At 44.9% G+C, this 21,107-nt stretch overlaps 1 protein-coding gene across 1 annotated transcript; it reads left to right on the top strand.

The window, feature by feature from the left end:
• Nucleotides 1–170: 170 nt before the first annotated feature.
• On the top strand, nt 171–19,193 carry tle3a (TLE family member 3, transcriptional corepressor a). The gene is made up of 22 exons (XM_068722770.1): nt 171–582; nt 1,156–1,313; nt 1,892–1,992; nt 2,204–2,267; nt 3,666–3,710; nt 7,909–7,971; nt 8,251–8,355; nt 10,005–10,034; nt 11,892–12,096; nt 12,515–12,522; nt 14,071–14,193; nt 14,617–14,667; nt 14,763–14,915; nt 15,381–15,513; nt 15,619–15,794; nt 16,310–16,383; nt 16,457–16,706; nt 17,247–17,494; nt 17,618–17,765; nt 17,913–18,063; nt 18,289–18,365; nt 18,653–19,193. The coding sequence occupies exons 2-22, from the start codon at nt 1,290–1,292 to the stop codon at nt 18,758–18,760; spliced, it is 2,337 nt and encodes a 778-aa protein (XP_068578871.1). The 5' UTR covers nt 171–582; nt 1,156–1,289; the 3' UTR covers nt 18,761–19,193.
• The last annotated feature ends 1,914 nt before the right edge of the window (nt 19,194–21,107 follow it).

The raw sequence follows: 21,107 nt of genomic DNA, 5'->3' as shown, positions 1-21,107 counted from the left end.
CACGGTGGGACGGACGGATGATGCCTTGTGGATCCGCGGGATGATGTCATGTACCGTTGCACCCCACGTGGGGCCCGTCGCTCTCCGATAGGCAGATGTGGTCTTATTCCTTCCGAGTAATCCGATTGGACAGATAGACGCTTTCACGGCAGTTCAGCCCTGCTGCCTGTGTGTGGCAACCGGGGTAAGCTTGGACAACTAGGGGGAAATGCGAGATTGTGGAGAGTACCATGTTACGCTTTTAAAGAATCTCCAACCTCTTCGAGTCGGAAGACTAGATTTTGGAAGCATATATTTTTTTTCTTCTTCATTTTGGGATTAACCGGCCACAGAAGGCGCACATTCCTCGGAGGTTTCGCGGCGGAGAATAAAGTAGTTTAATCGAGCCCGACCGCACCAAATTTTCTCCCAACTGCTCCCCCAGTCTGGCTGGGTGCGCTCCGGAGAGAGAGGAGGATGCTTGTCGAGATCCGCGTCCACCACGCTTACATTAGGAGGGATTAAGCGCATGAATTATAGCCTACTCTGTGTTTTCTTCTTCAGGAACAAAAGTCGGACTGACGGTTAAGGACGCACACACGGGTATGTATTAAAGCAGAGCTGTTGATTTATTTTTTCGGGGGTTTTTTGGGGCGTATTTACGCTCAACAGCGCACCGTTTCCATCGCTTGTCCGCGGAGTCTAACAGTAGGTGGAAGCCGGCCTGGAGACGTCCTAGAGCGGGGGGGGTTTGGTTGTTTGACGAACATCAGTCAAGATTAGAGTCTCGAACAAACCCTTTTCATGCAAGCATTCAAATCTGACGGATAATTCGAGCGCGTTTTCTTTGGTATATGTTGTGTTTGTATCAGTTTAAATTGTATATCGATGTGTGTGTGTGTGTGTGTGTGTGTGTGTGTGTGTGTGTGTGTGTGTGTGTGTGTGTATATGTATATCTATATTTTAATAGTATATCGCTTTGACCACTGACTGAATAAGGTCACCAAGAACACAGAAGCGCAGGACTGTGGTGCTGCTTTGTGACACACGGCTCTGACTGCCTGTAACTGGAACTAGTTTGGTGTTCTGACTACTTATTAGCGAACAACGTGCGCTGTATTGTGTTGTTGTTGTTTTTTTCGTCTAAAGATTAAACCGCGTCATTTTTCAACACAGGGATTTTCACGACCTCCCCTGCCCCCCCACCCACCCACCCCTGCCTGCTGAGACCGGTGTGGCTGTGAGCACATTTCAACCATTTTGCCAAAGGACCTGCACACTGGAGAGATAAACAAAGGATACATTTCAAGATGTATCCACAAGGCCGACATCCGGTAAGAAGCGCTTCCTCTTCTATATACTTACTACACAGCTTCCATATTTATCTGACAACACTTGATGTTGACATGTTTCCTGACTGTACTGATTCCCTCTGAAATCTGCCGTGCAAAGCGTTTTCCACCCTTAATGCAGCTCATCAACTCTATATGCTGATATCACAATGCATTTATCCTACACACCAGAACATGCACTTAGTGGTAAACGGATGCAGATGGTTTGCATGCCTGGAGATATTTACTCAGCCTTACACTAACATATGATATGACTCTGCTGCATATGAGGGCAGGTGGTGGTTTGAATTCATTTTCAGATTAAATTTCATTTTCAGTGCGAAATCCTGATCATGTTGTGTTATTAGCTTCTGGAGGTGTGAAGTAGACCACCTCTCATAGTGTGGTAATGTCTTGCTCACTGCAGAGGAGATATTATCTTCAAAGTAGTCTAATGTGAGAACTAGTCTTCTCCCTTCAGCAGCACAGGGCAGAAAATGAAGAATACAACTTTCTTGTGTGACTGGACTGATGTGATTCTATATATATATTTATTTCTTTTTTTACAACCTTTCTTTCAGGCTCCACATCAGCCTGGTCAGCCTGGCTTCAAATTCACCGTAGCTGAGTCTTGTGACAGGATTAAAGATGAATTCCAGTTCCTGCAAGCCCAGTATCACAGGTAATGATTACAGAGAGTATATCACCAAAGTATGACAGCGTCAACACATTTACTCTTCATTCAATAATTAAGGTTACGGCTAATATTTGGTTGTTGAATGAAAAAAGACAGCCGTTTTTCCTTTTTAACCTCTGATGTCAAGTGGTTAAGTGTGAGTGAGTTATTGAAGTTATAGCGATGCCTGAAATTGACACCTTGTCTTCTATTTTAGTCTTAAGGTGGAGTATGACAAACTGGCCAATGAGAAGACAGAGATGCAGCGCCACTATGTCATGGTAAGATTATGTTACAATAGGGAGCAATTATGGTTCCAAATTGCAAGGCTTGTTGGAGATCTAGTTGGGGTGGAGCGAGACAGGCTATTGTGATCACCTGTGTGGTGGTTAGGGCGGGTTGAATGTCAGGTACAGGCCTGTGAAAGGCCCCGGGGGGGTTTGCTGTAGCTGGTTGTTACGGAGGCGCTCTTCCTGACAGGCAGGCGGCAGTGGGCTGAGGCTCCATTATTGCGCGCCCCTGATCTCCAAGGGTCGACTGCAGCGTTGCCCTCTGTGTGTGCTGATCTGATTATTCTCCTAGGAGACTCCACGCTCAGACATATGCATGGCCATAAATTAGGTGTGAGCTGATGGTGCGGGCCAGAGCAGTGTGTGGGAAACATGCACCGCGGCAAACAAAATGGAGGACATGGAACCTGCTGCAGTTTCTTTTTGCTCCAAGTCGACGGTTGTTTCTGTGTGAACCTAAATTATTAGCTTTTATTTTAACCATCCTTTTAGAAAAAACATGGGCGTGCTTATGACGCAGGAATTTAGCTCAGACGTGATGCAATCAGGAGGCTCTTCTGTGGCAGTGTACTCTGTTGTCCCAGGTAAACACACCGGGGATGACTTAAACCAATACATGCAGGCTTAAGTTAAACATTCTTTTCACAGGAAAACAACATGTCAGCCTGACAGGGAGGAGGTTAGGTAAACATGTAGGGAAGTATCCCACAGCCAGCACTGGGTGTCGGGTTACTCTATGGCTGCGGGCCTCTGATCTCAGACAGAATGGCTCTCTTGTTTGAGAGTAATTTTCGAAGAAGCTAATGGACTGAATAATGCATTGGCCTCATCAAATAGACGCTGACTGGAAAGCCATTTCTGCCCCGGCTGCCACTTGTGGGCTCCACGGATTACATTTCAGCCAGACGGACTGACCTGGCTTGAAATATCAAGAGTGTTGAGCAATCGCGTTACGCTAAGTAAATAGACATCCTGGAGATCTGAGGGTTTGAGATGGTGATCAATACATCTAACCCTATCTTCTCTGTGCCTGCACTATAAACAGCAATATATTGATTTATTGGCTTTTCATTGTTCGCTGCTCAAAGAATTCCTTTTTTTTGTCTGATCCTCGTTTATTGCCTTTGCCAGCAGAAGCTACATTGTATTTAGGTTTCAATCACAATGGGTTAAAACCTTTTGATGATGTAATTAGTGTTGTGATCAATAGAAATATTGATTTGTGGCTATATGCAGGATGTAAGTCACATTGAAGTGATTAAACAAAAGCTGCTTCGTTAAGAATTTTAAAGTAGTTGCATACATGTATTAAATGTTGGCACAACTTGATTGTAAATGTGACTTTTTTTGACACCTTTAATCACAATGAAATCTTTGCTTTCGTTTCAGTATTATGAGATGTCCTACGGGCTGAACATAGAGATGCACAAACAGGTAGGTGCCATCATGTTCCTCATCTTTTTCAGCTCAGTGGTTTTTCCACAATGTCAGGGGATGTCGGACCCAGGAGGAGCCACTCGTGGGCTGTGAACTGAACTGAGCATTGGTAATGGGCTGTACACAGAAAGATGTATTGCACACAAACAAGGCAATACTATTGGAAACTTGTACCACCACTTGTACAATCGCTGTGGTCCTTTTTTAAAAGAAATGCCAGTGGTGTAAAGCCTGGATTTGTCTCAGCCTTTTGATAAGATTAAAGGTAGACTTTGGCAGGCTCGGCCTTTGACTGAATGATTTAAGAGGATAGCTGATGGCTCACTGTTTCTTTTTGAGATGAACAGTAATTACGAGAGAGGGGCAAAAGTCCTTTAATCACGTATTGTGCCCTTATCTTATCAAAAGATCCCATCACGTATTGCTCCCCGGATCAGTCACACTGATGCTTGCAGAGATAAAGATTGAATGAATGAGTAATCCGGAGATTCCCATGTATGCTGCTCTTAAACCAGTGAGGCTGTCCCCTCTCCAGCGACAGCCTAGCCTGGTTAATGACAGCGTTGGAGACATGGCGGATTGGTGTGCGAGGGTGATCCATCAGTGTCTGAGCCGTGTGTCACACTGCCACATGTCTGTCAGGCTCGGGCTGCTCTGATAGCTTCTGTCAGGCACTTATCGCCGACCAGAGGAGAAGGAGGGGGATGGGAGCCGGAGACGAGTTGGAGAATAGAGCCGGGGGAGGGGCAACAGCCCAGCTCTGTGTAAACAGGTTAATCGACTGATCCATTTTAGCGCCTGACTTTTATCAGGAACCTCTACAGAGCTGATGGAAGCGCTTGAATAATTCATCAGCAGGGCCCTAACCTGCTGAACGGCGTGTTTGTGAGCAAACAGTGTGGGCCCATGCAGCTCCCCCAGTTTACAGCTCAGCCAGGGGAGGAGGAGAAGATGGGGAGTGGTTTATAGGCAGGGTTGGGATGGATTATTGGATGCACATAGGCATTTTTTTTTTCCTGCCAGGAGATTTATTCCATAGTGAGGAAATCCATTCCTCTAACTGTGCCTTTTTCATTACCGTGCAGGGACATAATTCAGATTTCAGAACACACACACACTCACACACCGGCACAGCTCAGATGGACTGATGTGGCGGTGTTATCTGATCCCTCTCTATCAGCCATGACAGTATGTAGATGCAAAACGGCTAATTTCTGCTGCGTGTTGTCAGCCAGTAATTACCATCGTCTGGCGCTTGTTTCCAAGAGCTGCTTGGGGGTTTGGGTTTTAGGTGTTGGTGAGGCTCAATCAGATCTGGCTGTTACCTGTAATCGTAATACAGACACAAGACACATGGCTGCGGGAATCATTTGCTAAGTAGCAAACTATCTGCCATACCCTGGGCCAAAACAAACGTGGTCAGCCAGCGGACTGTCTGCAGTGTTCATACAAAAGAGGCGTGCGGTGAAAAGTGGTGGGAGAAACTGTGGCTCTCCAAGCCGTAAATGCTCCCATATCCCCAATCTGTCATGTGGGACTTGACTTGAGTGAAATAATTCCAGGGTGTGAACTGTTGGGTGTCAAGTCCATTTCTATAAACGGAAAGTTATAGTGTTTAAAATAAGGCTTGATGATGAAGGTTATGATTTTATGCAATTTTTCTTAGAATATGTTTATTGTTTTAAGATCACAGCCGTCCTTTAGCCAAGACGTGGCTGACTGCTGCAGCTGACAAGGTTAATCATAGTAATCTCATGCATCCATTCAGGCCGGCTGTTGACCTTACTCAATTACTTAATCAATACAAATAACGTCAAATGCCAATTAGAAATAATTCTGGACTTGCTTCACATTAACAAAGGCTCTGAGGCTGTGTAACATCTCAATTTAGAGGAAACGTGTCATTTTCTGAGCTAATGGTGAAGTGCTAGTCTAATTCTCTTCCTGCTAGAAAAAATCAGGAGACGTGCTTTCATCTTGGACGAACTGGAGGCCCTCTAAATCTGACTAGTCAAGTATTGTTTATAGATAGATCATGTGACCAGAGCCAACAATAGTTTTCCTTCTGTATTTAATACTCATCAGTGTCTCAAATCCATTTTCCCACTGCTGATAGCAACAGGCGAATATCTTTCTGCACACCATTGACAAGCCAGCCTGAGAGTGCACTTAAAGTGGTGCTACACAGGTCCGAGTACCTGTAATTGTGTAGCAGCAGCGCAAAGCTGGCCTCTCAAGGGCCAAGCTGTCATCTACTTAAAGTGACAACAGCCCTGTTTTTATCTGCCGGCAGAACAAAAAAAAAGAAAAAAGAAAGTCCTCCCAGCACTGTATCTATTCTGGCAGCAGTGGTGAGCTGAGTTGATGCCTTTTCCATGTATTTGCATGTTGTGCTGTGAGAGTGTGGAGGCTGCCAGTTGTTTAGGGCACAGTGGATCAGCCACCTCCTGACCTCTCCCAGCCAGCTGTCACCATGACACTAAGCTACAGAGGAATGGACTGTGCGCTCAAGGCCTTTTAACAAATCCTGTCAAATGTTCGACTGCTATTGACATGGCTTATCTCAACAAACATGGATTATACAGGCTCTGTAGCTTTTCAACCATTTCTGAGGGCGTTCTTGAGCCTTTGCTAGAGCACTTATGACATTACATTAATACTAATGCTGATAAAACCTTTATCTAACCCTCCCATTGCTTTATTGGTTGTAGGTCACGTTTATTGTGTCAGAGGAGTTCAGTGTCTTTCTTGTCTGCAGACGATAATCAAGATATAATCAGTGTTGTCTTATAGACTGTTGTACTTTCTGTAACACGTGCTGCCATATATTTGTTTCACATTATTGCCTCTGATCCCGGGCTTTACTTTGTCTCATCTGATATTTCATCTTCAGCTTGTTTGTCCTGCTGGCTTGCCCGGCTAAGTGGCTATCCATGTTGCAGCTTGGGTCAGCAGGTCTCGTTCTGTTGGACATTACTCTCCAATCTCTCTGGCTCTGCTCGGAGGTAATACGTCTGGCTGCCAAAACTGCCTGGCATTTCTGCCATGTGTAATAAATAAGCTGGCGGTCTGCAAAGTACATTGTGTGTGCTGCTCCAAATGAAAAATTGGAGAAAATCCCTGCGACGTGTTTGTGTTCCGCAGTGGCCTTGGGTTGAACTGCAGCTCATAAATTCCATAGATGATGTAGCTTTGGCACTGTTATTCTTCTGCTCCCAGCGCATAGCTTGAACCTGAGAGTCTCATCTCCCATCACTGGAAGAAGAAGAAGAAGGAGGCAGAATAAGCCGGCTGTGCAGTATTTTTACAGGGGAGGGGGTGTATCACACCCACTCTGAACACCTCCTCCCATTGCTCTTTTTATCCACCATTCATTTGCTACGTTCATGTGATCGACAGGCTGAAAATTCAATTTAATGACCTGCCTCCAAGCACATAATATGATTTTAAAGCCTGTTACGGTCAAGCAGAGGTGCCATTTGCATAATGATCCCAGCAAGATAGGGCTGCAGCCGTTGCCATGACAGTTGGTAGACAAGCAGAAGAATGGAGGCAGGGCTCTGTGGATAGATGGGAGGGTGGTGGACTGGTGGACTGGGCAGCTGATTGCACTGAGAAATGGCCAAGGCTTCAGTCCTGGAAAGGCAGAGAGCTCTAGCTCACTGCACTCCTATTCTTTACAGGCTGGTAGTTGTCTTCTAATGGTATCGATCATAGATTTGAGGTGCGTTGCCCTCCAGGTCATTATGGTTTGTTATATTTACTCTAACTACAGTTATAACCCTTTTAATGTAAATTGCCTACAGTGTCACATGTAGGTAAACAGTCTGGTTTGTGGGCCTCACTTCCTGGGGTGTGGTTGTGTGGTTCAACTCTTGAGGTTAACTGCAGGACAGCAGAGTTGCAGATGAGGGCAGAGCGAGAGAGGATCCTCTCAACACAGCAGCACTCTGCCTGCTCATATCCGTTTAGCATGGAGTGCACTCTCAGCACAGCTGTGCTCCATCCCCTTGGGCTCTCCTAATGTTTTAAATATTTCAAATGTCAATATCACGCTGTTTAGAGGATGTTGAGTCAAGCAGTTCTGATTGCCGCAGTAATTGACTTAATCGGTGTAAACATTAAAGGCGGGGTTATGTGAAGTCACTGTCTGTTCCATACTTAACCGTCATTTTGCTCCTCTTTTGTTTTTCAGACGGAGATTGCCAAGCGGCTCAACGCAATTTTAGCTCAAATTATGCCTTTCCTGTCACAAGAGGTGAGTTTTGAATGTTGCGCTCCAACAGTTTACAGTTTAGTACTAAAGTAAAGTCGCTTATTGTTGCCTGGTTTCTAAAGATACTGCTTAAAAAAAAATTAAAAATTGAGGTTAAGCAATTTTGAGTAATTGTGTGTGGCGTTTGCCCCCACTTTTAAAACTGCAGCAGCACTATGAAAATGAAGTGTGAAATTCACAGATAAGTGAGTGTGGGTGTGTGATAGATGTTGGCATGCCCCAATCATTTTTTAAAAATCTTTTGTAAATGTCTTCCCACAGCACCAGCAGCAGGTTGCTCAGGCAGTGGAGCGGGCTAAGCAGGTGACTATGACTGAGCTGAATGCTATCATCGGGGTACGTGGACTTCCCAATCTGCCTCTCACCGTGTGTACCCCCTTTTTATTCCTTTATTTGACCTGCACATATGATGATAACTAGCTATTAATACTTTTCCATGTCAATGTCTTTTTCATGCACCAAGTAGACTGAACTGTGTGCTAAAGTTACAGTGCTGAATCAAATGTGTTTAATATTTTCTATTTAGTTTTATATTCTTCACCAACATATTCAAACTATATACAACAAGCGTAGCTCTCAAGAGCTGGTGTGTTGCTCCAGCTTTGGTCTCGGCGGCATCTTCACTGCCTTGTTGTGTGTTTATAAATGCAAGCTTGAGAGCTCTTGAGATCCCCTTCGCAGCTTGTATTGCTTTAATTGGCTAAGGTTTTAACGAGGAGCCTCATCCCTCACTGCTGACCTGGATAGCTGTGGGAATTAAAAGGCTGAGGGTGAGCAGAACACAGCCAGCGCTGCGAGCTAGCTGAGACGGTGCAGACAGCAGTCAGCCATCACAGCAGCTCTGCTGCACAGCTCTGTTTGCACACCGCAGCACTGAGCTGTAATGTATGGTGTTCATCACTGCTTCAAAACACCATCTGCTCCTCATTGATCAGCTGTACTCACCCGGCCCTCCTAAAACAGAAGTGATAGGTGTCACCCTCGATACAAAGCTCAGGCTATCTGTGGTCTTATTACTACAGTTGAATCTAGCAGAGTCTTTAGCATAAGAGGCTGGCCCAAAAGGCTGACTTGATGACTGGAAGCGCACATTGGAATTCAATTAATGCCCCCTTGGTGACCTTTTGTTCCCGGATAATTGCTCCCTAGGATTTGTCTGACAAGATGTCTTGAGGTGAAGGAGTGCTGCTTGTTTTTATCAGTTGGACTGAAGCCAATGCTTTGTTTTTGGGAAACTGTAATAAAGCAGCTGCAAGCTGCAGTTGTTCCTAAGAAACGCTTATTTGATTTGTGGCTCCTTCCTGTGTATTTGATTTTCATATTTGGAACAAAATAATGCTAGAATATTTCTGTGCTTTTGTGGCTCTCTGTTGGTCTTTGGCTATAATTTAAAATTGGTTTCTTTAAAAGTCTAGATTTTATAAAATATTGGACGAGCCCATTCATTGTTTTAATATATGGTCCTATTTGGCATCCGGCCTGTTTTATGAAACAGTTGGGTGTTCACACAAGTCATGGCGGTTGCTCATGTCAGAGGAGGTGGAAATGTAGCTACTGTATGTTTTACGAATACCTTGCCATTAGTTATTCATTGAGGAGAAGCTCTGTAGGCATGCCAAAATCCTCATGCATATTGTAAAGCAAGGTGGGGGGAAAGAGCCTGCCAGGCAGACAGGCAGCATCCAGGAGCCAGCTGCATACTTTATTGATGGGACTCAGGGCCATTAATAGGATGCAACTAGGGCAGCTGCTTGCGTTGAGATGAACCTGACTTGTGGTGGCTCCTATTTGATTAGAAAACACACCATATATTGAAGTCAGCCAAGTAGTAGTTTAGATAAGGCCACCTGTCTCCGACTGGCCACCTGGATAAACCCACACAATTACTTTGTTTTAAAAGGAAATTAAAATATATATTTATTTTGTCTGTAACACTGTTCATTGCCGTATATAATAATGGAGAGAGGGCTTCTAAAGCAGCTGTAGCGCTGACTGTTTTCTGTCCTCCTTTTCAGCAGCAGCAGGCTGCCTACCCGGCTCTCATGGTCAGTGGCATCCACACATGTCTGTATGTGCCATACTGTTGTTAATTGACTTGGTGTGTGCACACATCTGGGCTTGAAGGGCTTGTGCATGCTGCATGGCACTTTTTCTGTCCAAGTGCTATGCGTTTCACTATAGTTGGTGTAGATGGTACACTAGAGACCACTATAATACGTGTGTGTGTGTGTGTGTGTGTGTGTGTGTGTGTGTGTGTGTGTGTGTGTGTGTGTGTGTGTGTCTCTGTAGCTCCGCTCAGTCTGAGGAAAAAAGGGCAAAGAGTAGGTCTTTATCTTGGAATATTAAATTAGAGGAAATAGGCCAGACTCCTTTCTTTATTTATTATTGTCTTCATTTATGGCCCTCTAATGAGGGCTCTTGCTGATCAACCATGCATATTACCCATCAGTGCCTCATTAAACACAATGAGCGAGGATGGCTCTCCCCTGCCAATGAACTGGCTCCTTAATTTCCCTCATGGACACAATATTGTCTCTCTCTCTTTCTCTTTCTCTCTCTTTCTTTCACACACACACACACACACACACACAGGTTTTGTAATTGGAATGACATCTGCCCTATGGAGCAAAGGATAAAGTTGCAAGTTAAAAACCTCAACAATTTCCAATCTAGTCTTCTCTACCTTCAGGGCCGATAATATAGAAGCAATTAAAAAGACCTTCCAGATAGGATTTTTAAGGACATGTTTTAGAAGTAGGTGCCCTTTAGAAGACCTACGAGTGAATATCGTGTTTTAAAAAGTGAATTTGAGAACAAGTTCCTGCTGAGTTAATGTATTTTAACTATGTGATAGGCAAGTCAACCAGATTGTGTTGTGTGTTGTACCAACTCCCCAGTCATTACTAAGTGCCTAATATTCCTGAAATGGCCATAAATGGTCACTGATTGAAGTCCGTCTTGTAAAAGAGAGGAGTTGCGCGCTGTTACAGCAGCTGAATTATTCAGCTGGCTCGTAGACGGGTAATAAATTGCTGATGTTTTTATTGGTGTCTCAGCTAAGTATTATTTAACCTTGCTTTAAACTGCTTACTTCCATGCTGAGTGCCTTTTAACTCCCATCCATTTCCCTGTGCCTTTCAAATATTGATGGTGAATATTGGAGGGTTGACTGAGTGCCAGCATGGGACCCCTGGTCCTGGCTCCCACAGCAGCCTTTCAGACACACACACACAAACACACACTCAAATACTTAGAGTGAGAGGGAAAGAGTGCCAGCTTCTGGCACTTAGTGTTCCCTCAGTCTCTTAAAGTATGGGTGTGCAAATGATTCATGTTCTGTTAATCCAGGAACGTGAATATGAAAGGAGTAAATAGACGCTGGTTGTGTTTTTGAAGTGTTTAAAAAGCAGGTAGTTGTTTAGCCCACAGGCTGACAGATCCCTACCCAGCTTCATGTTCCTTAAGAGGATTGCTCAGCTCACTGATGGCACAGTGGTGCTGCAGTATGAAATGCGCTATTTTACCTGGTGTGAAATGATTCCTCTGCGTTAAGCTTTGGTCGAATCAAACTTTACTTTGCTGTTAGTCGTTATGTAGATTCATTTTTCTAACGATGTGCGATGAGTGTCTCCAGCCCTGCGACTCACGCATTAGACGTGTTGAGCAGTTGATCGTTAGTAACTTCTACTCTCCTCAGCACAGATCTAGGGCTTATGCCACCCTGGCCTGGTATGGAAATAGCACTAAGGGGGATTGCTGTCGGATCCTGACAGTAATAGCTGTGTGAATGCGCTAATATCATCCGGGGTTTAACTGATCAGCCTCATGTTTAGAGTGTGGTTTCTGCCTGCTTTCTCCCTCCGACCCACTCGTTGTTTGTCTATCTCCCTGTCTACTTACAGCAGCAGCAGCTCCAGGCACAGCACCTCTCCCATGCTGCTCACGGGCCTCCGGTCCAGCTGCCACCTCACCCTTCAGGCCTCCAGCCGCCTGGCATCCCCCCTGTGGCAGGCGCTGGATCAGGCCTGCTGGCGCTAGGTGCCCTGGGCAGCCAAGCGCACCTCCCAGTGAAGGATGAGAAGAACCACCATGATCTCGAACACAGAGGTGAGGCGTTAAACTCAGGCATATTGCTGCCCAATTGTAAACTAGCTGCTTAGCCAGTTTATTTAGAAGGATTCAAATGTATATTTATTTAAACATTATTGCATAGATGTTAAACAGGGAAAAAGCAATTTAGTGCTTCTCACTCTCGAGAGCAGAATTGCAGGGCCCTTAGGTGAGGAGCACATCCTGTCTGTTCACATTCTGTCTGGGTAATGAGCTGGTACATTCCCAGCCCATGACTGCATAAGCTATTCAACAGCTCCAACACACGTTGATAAGAGGGGCCTTGTGCCCTGCAGCTGATTCTCACACGTTCAGCCAGAAGCATCTATTATGATATGCTAACTGACGTGTTTTTCTCTTTGCTCCACTTGGTTTCCTCATCACCTCTGCCGCCATTGTGATGTCTGCGATACAGAGAACGCGGTGAGTGGCCAAAGCCGCAACTATTTTTTGTTGCAGGGCTTGTTGGGTTTCATTATTCATCACACTTTCATCTACACTGCGAATGTCAAGTACACATTCCTGCCAACAGCATGCTGCCACTGATTTCATGCACCGTTGTAATCTGCTTTCAATAAAATGATTAATTGGAAATGAGGCTTGGAATATAAGTCCTGTGTGTTTAATCCAGAAGGGAAATGACTGGTATCATGCTGGAGAGATTAGAAGCCTTGTAATTTCATCACAATTAAAGAAAGACTTTGACTTCCCCTTCTTAAAGGATTTATTTGATCCCTTCTACTGTCTCCCTTGTTTACCAGCTCACTCTCTTTCTTGGCATGTGATGAATATTTATGAACACAAATGGGGAGCTGTTTTGTTTTGTTTTTATCCGCCCCGTCTGGTGGACCTGCTAAAGCGTTTTATTGGAATGGCTGCAATCTCTGATGGCTTGTGATGTGCCTGTGAGATTGGGTTTCTGTAGGCTGGGCCAGCTGAATGGGTGCAGTCATGTCTGAAGAAATGGAACTCCTGGGGCGATTAGCAGGCCTGTTTTGTTTCTGTGCTCTTGTCCCAGGTCATCTGATAGCAGAGTGGTGACTTTGGTTAATGAGTCACGCTAAGCATCTCTTTAAAGGTCAGCCATTATGCAGACAGTGGCCCTTTGCCCAGACTGCTAGTCCATCGGCCATTGTTCATTTTTCCTGGCTGCCACCGACTTAGTCCATGTTGTTGCTTTGGTCCTCAGAAGAAGGGACAGAGGGAATCAGGAGACCTTGGCAGTTTACAGGCAAATGGCAAACTCCTGTGAAAGCTGCTGGACACCTGCCTAGTTCCTCCCATTCTGTTGGCGTTTGGAGTGAGTTGTCCCAGCTTGTGTGGGCAGGCAGGCTCCATGAAGAAGCACCAGTCAGTCCCACGCTGCCGTGCCCACTGGCAGGATATAGATTCTCTTTCTTTATCAGAGCTCAAAGCCTGAGCTGACATGCTGCCCAAGCGCGCTGCGGCAATCAATGGCCACAACATACAGCTTCTCTCTCTCAGCTCTCTCTCTCTCTCTCTCTCTCTCTCTCTCTCTCTCTCTCTCTCTCTCTCTCTCTCTCTCTCTCTCTCTCTCTCTCTCTCTCTCTCTCTCTCTCTCTCTCTCTCACGCTTAGCCTGACTGACTCCGGAGAAAAGGCCCTCTGTTCAGCCACAACACACTGCTCATGTCCCTGTGAGGCTGTTTGTTGTCCAGTTATGAGGAGGAGGGAGCCCAGCTCAGAAAACAAGACCTCCTCCTTTCAGTTCAGATAACGGCCCATTCTGTTGTTTGGCCAGGGACGGGCTTGGCTGGTGTCAGGGTACTGCTTGGAGCTGGCCTACAGCTGCATTTTAAGAGTCTGCAGCATCCCTAGTTATGTGAATGGGGCATTTTTAGTGTTTGGGTTGGCACAGTGTGTTCTCTGTGAATTTGCAATTGATGAATGACTCGCTGCTCTCTTACAAAGATGAAATGGTAATAAAGTATTTTTGGTTTTCTCTTTGCAGAATAACTCCGTATCCCCCTCCGAAAGCTTACGCACAGCCAGTGAGAAGCACCGCAGCTCCTCTGATTACAGTTTGGACTCTAAGAAACGCAAAGTGGAGGAGAAGGACAGTTTGAGTAGATATGTAAGTCATTAAAGAAATTGGTGACCTTTTGGGAAATCCGCTTTCCTGCCAAGATCAAGTTAGAAAGGTTGATACACCACCATGTCTTTCCGTTAAATATGAAGCTACAACCAAGAGTTGGTTAGCTTAGCTTAGCTTAGCATAAAGACTGGAGAATGGGAGCAACGGCTACCTCGCTGTGTCCGAAGGTAAAAAACCCCCCAAAAAAACACTTTATATCTCATTTGTGTAAAAACGAAAGTGAAAAAAAGGTTAATTCCTGACACCAGGAAGTTATTGCGCCGGGCTCATCCAACGCTCAGCAAGAAGGAAAATAAGCATATTTCTCAAAATGTTGAACTACTCCATCCTCCCTCCTGTAGTCCGAAACCTATTTCACTGAAAACATTTTCAAAGTGACTAATTTGTCAATTATCTTTACAGGACAGTGACGGAGAGAAAAGTGATGACCTGGTGGTAGATGTGTCTAATGAGGTGAGCAGAGTAGCATGCAATTGTAAATTTGCATATTGACATGTACTGAGACAAAGCTGTTACATAAATGTAAATCTATTTCTGTGTTTATCCAGGACCCTGCCACTCCGCGAGCAAGCCCCGCCCACTCACCTCCTGAAAATGGCATTGATAAGCCCCGCCCTCCAAAAAAGGACACACCCAACAGCCCTGCATCAGTGGCATCCTCTGGGAGCACCCCATCATCCAAGGCCAAGGAGCTCAGTCATGTAAGACACCAAGAGTTACGAACAAACTAGGACAGAAAGGGTTTAAATGAGAATTGCAGAGAGCACAAAGGGATATGTTCAAATAAATCTAGGACGTTTTCTGCAGTGGATTAAGAATGGCTGTCGGTGCTTTAAGTGCATGACTAAACGTCAGGGATAATATTGTCCCGCATCAGGATCAGTCAGGTCTTCTCTGTTAATAGCTCAATGTATTTAACTCCTCCAGGATTTTTCCCCCTCTGCCTCACTAAAAGATTAAAGCCAAAGCAGTAAGGGGATAAAAACGGCCCCATCTCTATTGTGACCATAATAGGTTTTAGAATAAATAGCAGTTTATGGCTCTGCAGGACTATGAGGGTTGTCAGAATTAGATTGGATTAAGTTTAGTTTGCTCTGAAATTGTCATCTGCACAGTGCTTGGCTTCTGGGGTTGTGAATGTGCTTTCTCTCTCGTTCCCTCGACAGAATGACAAATCCTCCACGCCTGGCCTCAAGTCCAACACCCCCACCCCTCGCAACGATGCCCCCACCCCTGGCACCAGCTCCACCCCTGGGCTCAGACCCATCTTGGGCAAACCACCAGGCATGGAGGCTCTAGGTTGGTACAACTCTCTTTCCTCGCAAGCAACTGAGATTATTTTATTTCCAGCCTCCCCAGTGTACTGTTATATTACCAATATCATCCTCCTGTCTTTGTCTGTAGCAGCACCAGCTTTGCGTACCCCTCTGTCCATCGCTGGCTCCTACCCTACCCCCTTTGCCATGATGGGCCATCATGAAATGAATGGAGGCCTAACCAGTCCTGGTGTGTATGCTGGTCTGCACATCTCCCCTCAGATGAGCGCTGCAGCAGCTGCAGCCTATGGACGCTCCCCCATGGTAACACTCTTTCCTGCCCTTTTTATGTTGCAGTATTTGGGATCACTTTAAAGCATTGCACATGTTTAAAATAGTAGTTTGACACTCTGTCTCTTGCCCAGAGTTGGATGAAAAGATCAATACCTTTCTGTATCTGTCTGTAAAAGGTTCCCTGTGGAGGTTTAGACCTCTAGTAGCACTAAGAAGCTGTTTATCTATGAATAGGCCCCTGTTTTGTTTATCTCATGCATGCACACAGTGATTTTTTTTTTAAACTTTTGGACAGAGCTAGCTGTTTCCCTGTTTCGATTCTTTATGTAAAGCTACGCTAACAGGAGGCTGGCTGTAGCTTCATATTTTACTGACAAATATGAGAGTGGTACCAATCTTCTCATTTAACTCTGGGCAAGAAAGCAAATGAGCATATTTCCCAAAATGTCTAACTATGCCTTTTAGAAAAATACCATGTGGATGTGACTGTGATCACTGGTTAGTAACATATGTTAATCAAAGGTTTCCATCTTGTCATTTTTCAGGGGTTTGATCCTCACACCCACATGCGAGCTCCAGGCCTTCCAGCCAGCCTCACATCAATTTCGGGTGGCAAACCGTAAGTGTCTCACCAAATGTGATTTTTAGAAACAGCAGCGATATCAAACACTAACGCGCGTCTTTTCCATCAGGGCTTACTCCTTCCACGTCAGTGCAGACGGTCAGATGCAGCCCGTGCCCTTCCCGCCTGACGCACTGATCGGCCCGGGTATTCCCCGCCACGCCCGTCAGATCAACACGCTGAGCCATGGCGAGGTGGTTTGCGCTGTTACCATTAGCAACCCCACACGTCATGTTTACACTGGTGGCAAAGGCTGTGTCAAAATCTGGGACATCAGCCAACCTGGCAGCAAGAGTCCCGTGTCCCAACTGGACTGTCTGGTGAGCACGGCTGCTGATTCACGTTATACAACTTTTTTTTTTTTTTACACCTAGTTCTGCTTGTGTAGTTGTTTCGAAAGGTACTGAACTGTACACAACCTCATTTCATTCACAATGATAATAAATTATAATAATTCTTTGTTATACATGAGGTTCACAACGGGCACACATCCCACAGACAGTTTACTGCAAATACTTTGGTACACACAGGCAGCTGATGCTTTCACTCAATGTTTATGTAAAATAGAAGAAAGCACTTTCAGCAACAACCAAAAAAGATATATATATATTTTTTTTTTTAAATCGCACAACATTTTCGTATAAATTATGTATGAAATATGAACATCACAAAATAAATGTGTAAATGTAACAAGCTAAAAACGCAAAACATATCAGGCAGAGTACGTTTGAGAACACCCTGAGGTTGGTTTATTATGACGGAAGGATTTTCATCCTCTTTCCCACCGTCTTGTTCCTAAATCTCTCTCTAGCTCCACTGAACTGAACATGTATTGATTCGCTTTGTCCTCTGTGCAACAGAACAGGGATAACTACATCCGCTCCTGTAAGCTGCTGCCTGATGGCCGGACATTGATTGTTGGAGGCGAGGCCAGCACATTGACCATCTGGGATCTGGCCTCTCAGACACCCCGCATCAAGGCAGAGCTCACCTCCTCAGCCCCGGCATGCTACGCCTTGGCCATCAGCCCCGACGCCAAAGTCTGCTTCTCCTGCTGCAGTGATGGAAACATTGCCGTTTGGGACCTGCACAACCAGACTCTCGTTAGGTTAGAAGAAAACACTTATTAACACTGTGCGGGCTTTGGCCCCACAACATGAGTACTGTTGTGTGAGCAATTTTAAAAGAGGCTGTCAATAATTGTTTGTATGCTTTCTGACTTTGATTGCAGGCAGTTTCAGGGTCACACAGATGGTGCTAGCTGTATTGACATATCCCATGATGGCACTAAGCTTTGGACAGGCGGCCTTGACAACACTGTGCGCTCCTGGGATCTGAGGGAGGGTCGGCAGCTGCAGCAGCATGACTTCACTTCACAGGTACAACCTTGTAACATAGAAGAGATGGCTAACACACACACACACACACACACACACACACACACACACATCCACAGACTTACTGCGGAGGGCAGTTTCTTTTCAGCTCCAGAACTGTCAGTAATTAGTGTTCGGTCCAATTTCCAGATCTTCTCCTTGGGCTATTGTCCAACTGGAGAGTGGCTTGCTGTGGGCATGGAGAGCAGCAACGTGGAGGTGCTCCACCACTCAAAGCCTGACAAGTATCAGCTCCACCTGCACGAGAGCTGTGTCCTCTCCCTCAAGTTCGCCTACTGTGGTATGAACACACACACAAAATGAGGGAGAGATAATGCTGACTGTACTAGACTGCAAAAGGGCCTTAGCCTGCCCTACTTTATGTAGTGCTAAAACAACAGTGCCCGTTGTACAGTCTGAATGCCTATTGTGTTTTGAAGGTTGTCTGATAATTCTCCATTTGTAGATGTTTTTATACCACTTCTGGTGGTATCAAGGCCTTATTGCATTGTTGTTTCCTTTGCAGGTAAATGGTTCGTAAGCACTGGGAAGGATAATCTGTTGAATGCTTGGAGGACTCCTTATGGCGCCAGCATATTCCAGGTATGCAAATCAATACACTCTGTCTGCAGCCAGTCCAAAAGTATGCACAGTTGTCTCTTAGAGGAAGGGCAAAGCGACCTCTGTCTGACAGGACACTCCTATCAGTGAAAACTGAACCTGAATTATTGACCTGACAAAGAAGTCTTTTTGAGGGGCATCAGGCCAGAACTTGATGTCATTGCAATCTAATCTTGCCCCGTAGTCAGCTAATCTTCTCCACTTAACTTCAAATGTAGATGAGAATGTCAACATGCCTCCGAGTCTAACATGTCTTTTATCTTCTCCAGTCCAAGGAATCCTCATCTGTCCTGAGCTGTGACATCTCGACAGACGACAAGTATATTGTGACGGGCTCTGGTGACAAGAAGGCCACTGTATATGAAGTGATCTACTAGAACTGACTGCTTTGGCTCGGAGCATGCTCATGCTCAGGAACAGTAGACTCTTCCTTCATCTACCTTCCCTCAAACAGACCGCATGGATGATGCCTGCAGCCCCGGAGTGGATGGGCAGGAAGTTTGGCAGTGCCAGACTGAAGTGGACGTTGGTGCTGTTGTGGCCATGGACGCTGTGACCTCCGGTTCTGCCCTTCCTCCCTCATACAACTAACACTTGTACAGCAAGTGCAGTTCCCCAAGGCACTCAGAAGAAAATAATGTCTTGCTGTTTTATTGTTTGTTGGATATTTCTTTTTTTTATTCGTCCTTTTTAATGTGGAGATAAAGTTCCATGACACAACTAGAAGCGGCGCTTCGCTCTGGAGCTTCTCCTTGGAGGTCCTGTGAAAAGTGTACATAATGGAGTAATAAAAGGCCTTTTATAGATTTATATTTTGGTGTCCAGTTACGCTTGTGATGGTTCTTTCTTGTGCTCTCCGTGATTTTCTGTCCCCTCTAGGGATGGAAATTAGATTAGGACTTTGTAAGAGGATATTCTATTTCAGTTTTTTTTCCTCCTCTGCTTTTTTCATGTTCTTTGTCCAGAATGACCTTTTTGGAAATCTAATTTGGATTTTTTTTCTCCCTGACAACGGCATTTTTCTCCGCTATTTGCTGTAATACAGACGTTTGTCCCATGGATTTTAGCAGTGACGGATTCTGCAAAGGCCATTTTTTTTCAGACTGGAAGAGGAGAAAATCATGGTTTCCAGTTACGTCTACCCTTTGGCCCTGGTCAGCAGAAATTCAACTTTATAATGAAGACCTATCACTGAACACTGGCTGCTTTCAGTGACATTGAATGGATAACAAGAAGCAGCTGTGACTTGAGTTCAGTCTGTTGACTCGACTAGTGTATGAATCTTAATTTATCCACTCAGCAAAGTTTAGTCATCAGTCTAAGAGTTAATTATTGCCTCTCTCGTTTGACTCTCTCTGTGACTGATGTGCAGGACTTACATGGTTACTCATGAAGGTGGCAGGCAAAGCCATTACCACATTTGACATTTTGAGTATGCTCTGTTTGCTTTCTTCAGTATTTCATAATGTTTGACTACAATCTTCTCATAGACAAGAATGGTCTCTGCATAAACACACAGACTGTGTAGCATACACGTGTCATCATCCTTAAGGATTGTACAGTTGACAGTTGTTGATAAATCAATAAACTGTTTTTATATAAAGAAAATCATCTTGGCTGAATTTCTATAGTGCTGGTGCCTTGCTTCTGTTGCACCTTTTTAATGGAATATTTTTCTTTTTTGGCGGGGAAACAAGCTTAGTTGCTTTCTTGCCGAGAGTTAGATGAGAAGATTGACACTACTCCCATGGCTCGTGTTAAGTAAATTTGAAGAAGAAGACATAAAGATTGAAAGCAGGAAAAAACTGCTGGACCTAGGTAATAGAATCTGCTACTCTAGACTCTAAGGCGTAGTAGTTTACTTGAATCTCCAATGGCACAGTGATGACGAGCCTCAAGGAAGCTCCTTACCCCATCATAATGTGTTGTTTTTACATTCAGATTTTTTAATTAAACAAATAATGTATACATTGTTAATTAGTGAGCTTTAAAGGTGTTTATAGCCAGACTTTGGACAAAGCCAGGCTAGCTGTTTCCCCCTGTTCTCTTAATGCTAAGCTAACTGGCTGCTGGCTGTTGCTTCATGTTTACCATACATGAGCCTGGGGAGTAGTATCAATCTTCTCATCCAATTCTCGGCATGAAGACAACGGAGCTCATTTCTCAAAGTGTCAAACTATTCCTTTAAGTAAGGCGGTTTTCGATTGATATTTGCTGCAGTGGGACAGGGAGTGTAAACCAGCTGAAGGGGTGATTGACTGCACCAGGAACTAAGGGGAAATACACCGCATGAACTGACATGCTGAATGTCTCCTGGGTTAACTGTAAACCAGAAATGTGTCCTCAAAGTGTACATTGCCTTGTGTGCTGCTACTTAGGGCTCTCCCTTGCTCTAGTCGGCATCTAATGTAGATACAGACTTACTCACAGGCTCTCCTTGACAGTAAATGGCTGTAAATGCATCCAGATAGGACGTGACAACTGTCTCAGGAGAACCGCAGACATGAGAGGAAGACAGTCTGGGTGCTGTTTGAGAGGCTGCTAGGGAACTCTGGCAATGGCTTTAACTCAAAAAAAGTACTGACTTGTTGCAGCTTTCAAAGTCACAGTGTACTGTAACTGTGGTCACTGTCAGCCACCATCTTTTTCAGGGTTGTATCTATGTATGGTGACAGCACTGAAACCACAGTGTGCTACAATGAGGCAGAGATTTCTTTGCAGTGC

Source organism: Cebidichthys violaceus, unplaced genomic scaffold, assembly GCF_023349555.1.
Source record: "Cebidichthys violaceus isolate CVI_PGR_0920_01 unplaced genomic scaffold, fCebVio1.0.p SCAF_3, whole genome shotgun sequence".
Lineage (NCBI taxonomy): Eukaryota > Metazoa > Chordata > Actinopteri > Perciformes > Stichaeidae > Cebidichthys > Cebidichthys violaceus.
The sequence above is the reverse complement of the archived record's forward strand: the minus strand, read 5'-3'. Positions and strand labels throughout refer to the sequence as shown.